Source organism: Neodiprion lecontei, chromosome 6 (genome assembly GCF_021901455.1).
Source record: "Neodiprion lecontei isolate iyNeoLeco1 chromosome 6, iyNeoLeco1.1, whole genome shotgun sequence".
Classification (NCBI taxonomy): Eukaryota; Metazoa; Arthropoda; class Insecta; order Hymenoptera; family Diprionidae; genus Neodiprion; species Neodiprion lecontei.
This window is the reverse complement of record NC_060265.1, coordinates 27,059,188-27,068,119: the sequence shown is the minus strand read 5'-3', so window position 1 is coordinate 27,068,119 and position 8,932 is coordinate 27,059,188. Positions and strand designations below refer to the sequence as shown.

Here is an 8,932-nt window from a genome sequence, read left to right as displayed (position 1 = left end):
GATACGCTATTTCACATAAAAATTATAAATAGCAATGCGCGTATCGCATTGCTACAATTCGAACGAATACCCACGCAAACAAGTTTTGAACGGTAGCGCAACACCCAGAATGCACTGGGCGAATTGCGAAAACGGACGTGACGTATGCGATGTCACTATTTGTACAAGCTGATTAACAATTGCGATTATTCCGATTGACATTGTTAAATAGGTGTTAAGTTTATGAGATTCTGATCCAGAGGCAATAAGAAAGGAGGTGAACCTGAAACGGATAAATAGCATCTCGAAAGAAAATCCTTCACAACGTCCAGGCGACATCCGTGAGTCAAGACTCTGGTAAGTTTTGCCAAGAGCTATTCAGACTGACGTCGGCGCAACCGAACAGGTTAATTCACCTGCCTATCTACACCTGCATTTTAATCGTGATTTCTATATACATATATATATATGCCTACATGGCACACACGCTAAGCGCTAGTTAACTGCGGGTCATCGTTCATAGCCAGTGGAGTTGAGCCTTGATCACGAATATTTATCGTTGTGTATTTAATCACATGTGTGTTACATAAGGTTCAAAGTCTTCCTTCACACAACAAGGTATACTTGAAAACTTTCACTTTTAGTTATCGAGTACAAGTCCCAAAGTTTGGGCGACAAAACTGTCTTTAGTGTTGTTAAAAGTAATTCTCAAATTATAATCTCAGGTATCAAGATGGTTCACAAGCCAAAAGTCTACGTAGTCGGAGTGGGAATGACCAAGTTTGAAAAACCGGGTAAACGGGATGACTTCGACTACCCAGACATGGCCAAGGAGGCAGTAACCAACGCCCTTAAGGATGCTAAGATTCCTCATAGGCAAATTAAGGCTGCCTGCGTTGGATATGTCTATGGTGACTCGACCTGCGGTCAACGAGCCCTTTACGAAGTTGGCATGACCGGTTTCCCAGTTTATAACGTCAACAACAACTGTTCGACGGGATCAACAGCTCTGCTGATGGGAAAACAAATCATAGAGACTGGGAACGCCGATTGTGTTTTGGCGTTGGGATTTGAGAAGATGGAGCGAGGTTCTTTGACCTCAAAATTCATGGACCGAACAAATCCAATGGATAAACACGTCGAGCTAATGGCAGATATAGCTGGTCTTGATGCTAGTCCGATAACAGCTCAGATGTTTGGAAACGCCGGTATTGAGCACATGAAAAAGTATGGAACAAAGCCTGAACATTTTGCCAAAATAGCTTACAAGAATCACCTGCACTCTACGAACAACCCTTATTCTCAATTTCAAGAGAAATATAGCCTAGAACAAATAATGAAGTCCCCAACGGTTTTTGGCCCCTTAACAAAACTTCAGTGTTGTCCAACATCCGACGGTGCAGCCGCCGTTATTCTGGCAAATGAAGATTTTGTCAAGGCGAATAATTTAGAGGCCCAGGCAGTCGAAATTGTGGGTATGGAGATGTCTACGGACCTGCCATCAACGTTTTCTGAAAGAAGCTGCATCAAACTCATCGGTTACGACATGACTCAGAATGCAGCACAGAAATTGTTTACTAATACACCGTACAAACCATCGGACGTTGACGTTATTGAATTGCACGACTGTTTCTCGGCAAATGAATTAATCACATACGAAGCACTGGGTCTTTGCCCTCCTGGAAAAGCAGGAGAACTGATAGACTCTGGGAATAATACGTACGGTGGTAAATTCGTTATTAATCCGAGCGGAGGACTGATCTCTAAAGGTCATCCTCTTGGCGCTACTGGATTAGCTCAGTGTTCAGAACTTTGCTGGCAATTGAGGGGCGAAGCTGGTAAGCGACAGGTTAAAGGAGCGAAGCTTGCTCTCCAACATAATATTGGACTGGGTGGAGCAGTTGTCGTCGCTTTGTACAAACTTGGATTTCCTCATGCTAAAAATTCGGTACAGCGAAATAACGTGGCTGCTGTTGAGCCTGACAAATTCCAGGCTAACGTTTTGTTCAAAATTCTTGAAATAGCCATGCGTGAGGATACTGACAATTTAATCGACAGAGTACGTGGCATCTACGGGTTCAAAATTACTGACGGACCAAACGGAGAAGAGGGATTGTGGATCGTAAATGCGAAAACTGGAAAAGGAAGCGTGGAGTTTAACGGGAAGACAAAGCCCGATGTTACAATTACTATAAGTGATAAAGATATCGTAGACTTTATAACAGGAAAACTAAATCCGCAGAAAGCATTTTTCCAGGGTAAAGTAAAGATCAAAGGGAATATGGGCCTGGCTATGAAGCTACCTGACTTACAGAAGAGGGCGGCAAAGAAAATCGAGCTTATTAGATCAAAATTGTAATAAAGTCTATTGGCAATATTGCAGGGATACTCTAAAAAATGAAAGTCACATTCAAATTCGGAACTATCTTGGAGCAGTGATATTAGTTCGACTAAAAGTTGAAATAAAATGAACAAATTTGTAGGTGTTCCAAAGGGATTTTGAATTCACACATGAACAGTGAAGTTAGCAAGTTTACATGAATTTTACTTATAATATATGTATATCATGTATTTGTTGGGAATTTCAGGATCAGTTTATACACTGGTAATATAATACCTATGGGATATGATAAGAATAATCGATAATTATAGTATATATTTTCCAGTTGTTACATGACAAAATATGACTAAATCAAAGATCAACGTATTTCGGTATACTGGAATTTGAAGATCAAGCCTTGTTATAATTATATTATCAATTAATTATGTTGAACGAATAGAACTTTACCCTTGTTACTTGATTTTATCATAACGTTAGAGGTGTTATGGGTTCATATCTGTCTTATTTACAACATTCATTCATTCCTAACAAAGGTATAGGTGCTATTTTCTATGAATTTGTATTTTTTATAATTATATACGTAAATAAATACAGATATATTTTTATAATATACATATACACGCATGTATACAGGTATAATAGGTTTTTGACCAATTTTCATTCTAAATCGAATGGATTGTTCTGTAAATGAGTTGTTTCGAATAAACGGTTACTCGTAAATGCTAGCGTAGAAATCAATCGATCCAACGATATGCAGTTATACTTTCAAAAATTAATTTAGTAAGAAAAGTATTTCTAAAACTAAGAGAGAAATTTCCATTGCTAATTTATATTCATTATTCACGAATTCGTTGCCAAAATAATCCTGAATAATTTAGTGTCATCATATCACGTGTGATTTACATACTTGTGATCATCGATATTCTTATCATTGCTGTGAAGTATTTTCGGCATGATGCAGTTAGGCTTTTGGCATAAATTTCTCGACAAAATTATTCTTTACGAGAATCATTTTACACCCTTTCGTTTCCTTTTTGACGTATAGCCTGACAGTATCGAAAGATCTAGTTGCCATTGAATTTGATAACAACCGAAGTAAAACAAAGTTTCGCGTGGTAAATAATCGCAAGTTAATCAATATTCCTGAGACCCATGAGACCTTGGCTACGCTTCAGCAAACTTCGAGTCATTCTTGATTTCATTTGAAATAATTCGCGTACATGTGCGTTATTATATTCTACGGTCAATTTGAATACAATGAACGTGTCGCGCTCAAACTTTGCGACGAAAATACGTAATTTTGGGCCGCGTTCACAGAGCGCAGCACCATCTGAAAAATTGTTTGTTCCAAAATGGCGACAGCGAGGTGGGGATTTTTGAGCCGTTCTTTCCAGCTAGAAGATTGCCTAACGGGTAATTGCACAATTTACACTATCGGCGGAAGGGGCGTGTTGTTATAAATGAAAAAAGTACTTTACCATTCTCTTTAATTGAATTCCAGTAGATATTACCTTATATTTAATTTTTTTTCAAAACGCTTTATGGTCTGCATTATGTAGGGGTCGAGCACCGTGTGTACTAAACCGTTTATCCCATATATGCGCGTTTAATTAACTGTATACCGCATTCTTATCCCGGTTCTAAATGCAGTGCAGCAGAAAGGCTCGGCTGTTGAACGCGTTGTTCGGAAACCAGTTGTTTCACTCCAACCCCATTTGCTGCAAATAGAACACTTCGCGTTGCGCGTAGTCGTTCGTATGACATACCTGTGTATACTTTACGTCGCCCCACATCGTCTCAAATCACGGGCAGAGGCATCGGTCCCGGATGAAGTGCCTAAAAATTTACTCAGCAGACGGGTGGCCCGCATCATGGTTTTCGGTAAATTACACGCACAACGAGGTGCAGAAAGCATCATCAAGATTGCCTGTCGTGCCGTTTATTGTGATACATTCGGTTATGATGCAGAGGAAAAATAATACGACAGAGGCTTTTTATTGTATTATTATATAGGGCTCTCTTGAAGTAGTACTGTGTTTGTTTTTCTGCACCAGATGGCGTCTTCCAATGTGAATCAAATCTGCACCTCGGATATTCACGATGCATTTACCCACGCTGATTGCCTTGGCAGCATCTCGAAACCTGCGAGCTGTAAACCATTCTCGAAAAGTGCAGCAGCAGTTCAGTTTGCGCAGATACCTTATACATCACACTCTGCGATGCTGACCACTTGAGATGAATCTGAAGTGCGCAAGCTGCTCGGGTTGCAAAATCTTCGCGAGTGACTGAGAGGTGCCACTTGGCGTTTATTGATTACTTTAACTTCTTGTGTGGTGGAATGATATCATTGATGAACCGAAGTGTTCCATCAACTGGGTTACGCAGTAATGTGATACAACTAATAACACACGAGTGTTATTTCACCCGGCGCTTGAGCGTCACTTCAGAATTTCTTTGCAAGGCGGTCGAAATTGATTTGCGAAATACGAGACGTTTTCGTATTGTTCCGACAAACTTGTCATCCAATTTATCCTACATTTTTTTTTCATTTTTCAGGTACAGTTGGAAATCGGTAATACAAAGATCTATAAAAAATATTGAACAAATCCTGAAAAACTTTGATTATACCCTGGCTACTCGCCAGTATACTCGCTGCATATTTAACCTCTATTGCCAACTCGTGTCGCGGTGTGAAAATGCCGAAAATAACTGTAATCGTGTTATATTTTTGTCGCGGTACTGAACTAGAAAAAACAAAGCTGATAAGGAAAAAAAAAACCAAACATATAATAACTCAACTACCTACGTTCACCCTTTTGGTATCATATTTATCTGTATTGGATTCTAGATTACAGAAATGATCGATGAATCTTGTCCGATGAATTTATGACTCTGTGACTTTCTAAAATATCGAGATAAAGATCTAACACATGAACTAATTGCATGCCGCTGCACGCCCGCCCAGATCTATGTCTTGTCTTCCGAAAGGGCCAATGGCAGTATGTAAAGTTTCTGCGGTTTTTTTCTTTCTTGCGAAGCGTTTTCTGCCGTCCAATGTTATAATAAATATAAGAAACGCGTTGCTTTCTGTAGATTAATTTTCGACGGTTGAACTTGAGGTATTTTGGATATAAATGGGACACGAACACTGCAGCTAAAAAATTATTGCAACCTTCCGAAGGAATTTCAATCGAGGACCTGCATGAATTCCGTATACGGGATGTGAGAGGATACAATAATAATGAGCGTCGACGAGGGGCGCGTCCGACCCCACGGATGACAATAAATTATGAAATAATTAAAGGGAGCAAAAAGAGAATCACGTCGGAAGCCGAATGTTGCCGCGGGTTAAAGGATGTGTTATAATGCGTTTATAAAGTGTAGAGCTGGAACGGCGAACCGGTTGTCCGTTCAACATTGATGGATGTCCGCCGACCCAGATAACACAGGGTTCCGGATCAACTCCACCTCGTCATTGTGACCCATACATCTCTCTCCACTGGATGTGTTTAATCGCTGCAAGAAACGGAGGCTCGCGAGTTTCGTGTACACGCCATCGTCGAGGACAGAATTGCTGCAGGCTCAGGATTACAGAATAAGACGGACGGACGAACAACTGGGCCGAAGCCTGATGAACTGAGCGATTGAACTGAAAACGGCGACACGGTCACTAGATCTTTACGAGGCCTCTGACACCTCCGTTATCCTATGTCTCTTATACGACTACCGGGTCGTCCGATTATTGTCGCAGTTCCACGATGCGTAAGAACGTCTTTGTGAGAGCAGGAATTATCATCGAATCAGAGTTACGAAACTTGTAATATTTGTAATTTTTGTAATATCGCGCAATATCGAGAACCCCAGAGAAGCCTGCGCACCGATGCAAGTGCATGGCAGGTGAGACCCAAAGTATCGTTCCGATTATCATCGACGCAACATTATACGTATATGTATACATCTGTACGGTTTATCCATGCACGTAATTGTAAGTGAAAGGTACTTGGTGCGGAATAAGTTTACATCAAATTACAATTTCGATATGGGCGGGATCGGTCGTCACGGTCATTTCTGCACAGAATTGCAAATTCTTATTATAACGCAAATCGAAATTCTCATTGAAACAAACAGTAATGGTCGAGGAATTTCGGTATCTACTTTTTCTTTTCAAAATTCTCATTGTAAACTGGAACTCGGATTCATTGTTCCTTTAAGTTTACTCCTAATTGATTACCACATTATCAGTAAGATTAATTATCGATTCAAGGTTCGATTTGTTTCGGTTTTAAAAACTCTTCAATTACCGGAGCTTTGAGTAGAGACAATCCGTGAGTCCTGTGATCCTTGAACCCGCGACTACACCTCGCAGATACACGTAATGGACCGGAGACGAGATCAGACTCGCATTACTTCCGCAGCAATTTATTAATCTTTTGCCAGAGTCATCGGGTATATAGAGGTACTCGAACCTCGAGAGGGTACCAATCATGTAACGCGATCCCTGTAATCATATCTCCGTCTTAATCCTACGTTAGAAATTGTGTACAAGTACTCTGCACTCCGCAGCAAACCAGAATGCTGCAACGAGCTCTTCCGTTGTCGAATTTTTAATTACGCGCCGAGTTTACGATACAGCGACTAGCGCGATCTCTTTGACCCGAAACCGTTACGCGCAGATGAAATCGTTGAGAAAATCTGAGTTCAATCTATTACGGATATCGCCTCCGCAAGCGTAGAGCGGTTATGGATATTACATAGAAATATCTATAATCAAAGAACCGCTGCTTTTCTCGCCATTGAGTCTGCAGCTGCCATTAAAACTGGAGCAATGAATTGCGAAACACTTGAAATACAATTTAACGACGCGATTTGCCAGCTCATCCAATTACACGCCAACTTATCGCCGTCGCAGACCGTGTTTGTAGTAAATTATCTGACAAACATGATAGTTGGTGATAAACATAAATCGTCAATTGATCGCGTCAAAGTTGATTATATCGTTGTAGCCTTTAAAACTTACCCTTAACTAAAAATTCCTCCTATCGCTAAATTATACATGCTATTGTGTGAATCGGTTGGTTACTTGCGTAAACAGTGACGCACTCGTAGTCTGGGTTTCGAACATAAGCTGGCTGACAATGTGCAAGCGCTGCAAGAAGGGCTGAGGGGTGCAGAGTACAACAATCATTCCAGAGTCGAAAAGGTTGCGCTCTTGTTTGAGCATTAGTTTAAATACACGAGGGGATCCGTGATTCAAAATACATATTAAAATTACTTGGAGTCTTTAGGCGTTTATTTGAACTTGAAAGCGAACTGCTGCCAAAGTATGTATTTATTTATAAAGTATTCATTTTCACAAATCATTGCCTCCCTGAGAGTCGTGTATATCTTTAACACGGTCGTCTTACAGAAATCGGTGAATCAGCTGTTATTGTTACGTCGAGTGATAAATTTTTTGGTTGGCCGAAAACTGATACTTTCTACCAGATCATTTTATTTCGAGATAGTCGTACATTTATTGCCTTACTGTGTTCGTGAGCTGCGAGGATCTCTTTGGAAATTCAAAAATAGGAAATACAGGAATTACAAACAAAAGTCGAAATATCGATGCTTCGTTTTAAATCACTTCAAAATTGTTAATAATCTAGTGGATCACTCTACGATGAGTCATTTGAATCCGAAGATTATTCAGTACGAAGTCACTAATTTTAAAACAGATTTTTCTCGTTTTCGGGGTTCGATCATAATAAGTATCGGTGCAATCACGAAGTGATAGTGGTAAAAATGAATATATTCAACGATGCGAACGTGGAGAAATATTTCAGTAAATTTTTAGAAAATAATCTTCCGAATAGAATGACCCATCATAGAGTGCAATCGTGGGAATCTACTATGTTCATAACTGTTCGATGGCCATTTAAATAACGAAGCATGGATATCTAAGCTTTCGTTTATGACTTTCGTATTTTCTATGTTTCGATTTTTGAATAGCTCTTCTTCTTAGCAAATAGCTCGACTATCTCGCAATAAAAAGAACCTGAAATTGCAGTTTTTCTATACCGCTACTTCTTTTTTCTAATGATTGGTAGGTAAAGTGGGGGGAGGTTAATGGAAGTCTAAATCCAGAATTTCGATCAGATGCTGCAGTATATTTTTTTTTGTAACCTTTGCATTTGCTACGGCTCTATAATCAAATAAAACTTCTTATCTATTTATCCATCTATCTAGCTTCAGCCGCTATCTGATTGAATTTATGAATCAAGTTAAAAAAATATCCATCGTAAGAGTTGAATTTCCTGCAAGTTTAGTTATGAGTATTTTTAGTTCAAAGTTGAAAATGGGCGAGTTATTTGACAAACACAAATTCCCCGATAAATTCAAAATGGCAGCCGAAGCTAATGCAGAATGAGCAATGATCCCTCCCCCCCTCTTCCCTCCTGCCCCCCTCCACCAACGATTAGAAAAATAAAATAGCGGTATCGAAAAATTGCAATTTTAAATGTTAGATGCATTCCGACTGAACCAGGAGTGAGGGAAGGATAAAAATTCTTGGGTGTGACGTTCATTCTAAAAAGTAGAAACTTTATTTAATTTCAATTATACAATACGAGTGAT

The 8,932-nt window shown here is 39.6% G+C and overlaps 1 protein-coding gene and 2 long non-coding RNA genes across 5 annotated transcripts; 2 read left to right on the top strand and 1 right to left on the bottom strand.

Annotated features, from left to right (window-relative positions):
- Positions 1-144: 144 nt before the first annotated feature.
- LOC107225230 (sterol carrier protein 2) lies at positions 145-3,040 on the top strand. 2 transcript variants are annotated; one of them, XM_015665628.2, is made up of 2 exons: positions 145-336; positions 705-3,040. In XM_015665628.2, the coding sequence occupies exon 2, from the start codon at positions 713-715 to the stop codon at positions 2,336-2,338; it is 1,626 nt and encodes a 541-aa protein (XP_015521114.1). In that variant the 5' UTR covers positions 145-336; positions 705-712; the 3' UTR covers positions 2,339-3,040. The 2 variants fall into 2 exon arrangements, with proteins under 2 accessions (XP_015521114.1, XP_015521115.1); XM_015665629.2 differs by lacking the exon at positions 145-336 and adding an exon at positions 377-597.
- Positions 2,975-3,985, bottom strand: LOC124295078. The gene is made up of 2 exons (XR_006904970.1): positions 3,832-3,985; positions 2,975-3,726 (listed from the first exon to the last, which is right to left on the bottom strand). It is a non-coding gene; the product is annotated as an uncharacterized LOC124295078 (long non-coding RNA).
- LOC124295077 lies at positions 3,678-7,604 on the top strand. 2 transcript variants are annotated; one of them, XR_006904969.1, is made up of 3 exons: positions 3,678-3,733; positions 4,375-4,612; positions 4,877-7,604. It is a non-coding gene; the product is annotated as an uncharacterized LOC124295077 (long non-coding RNA). The 2 variants fall into 2 exon arrangements; XR_006904968.1 differs by lacking the exon at positions 3,678-3,733 and adding an exon at positions 4,086-4,201.
- Positions 7,605-8,932: the final 1,328 nt, after the last annotated feature.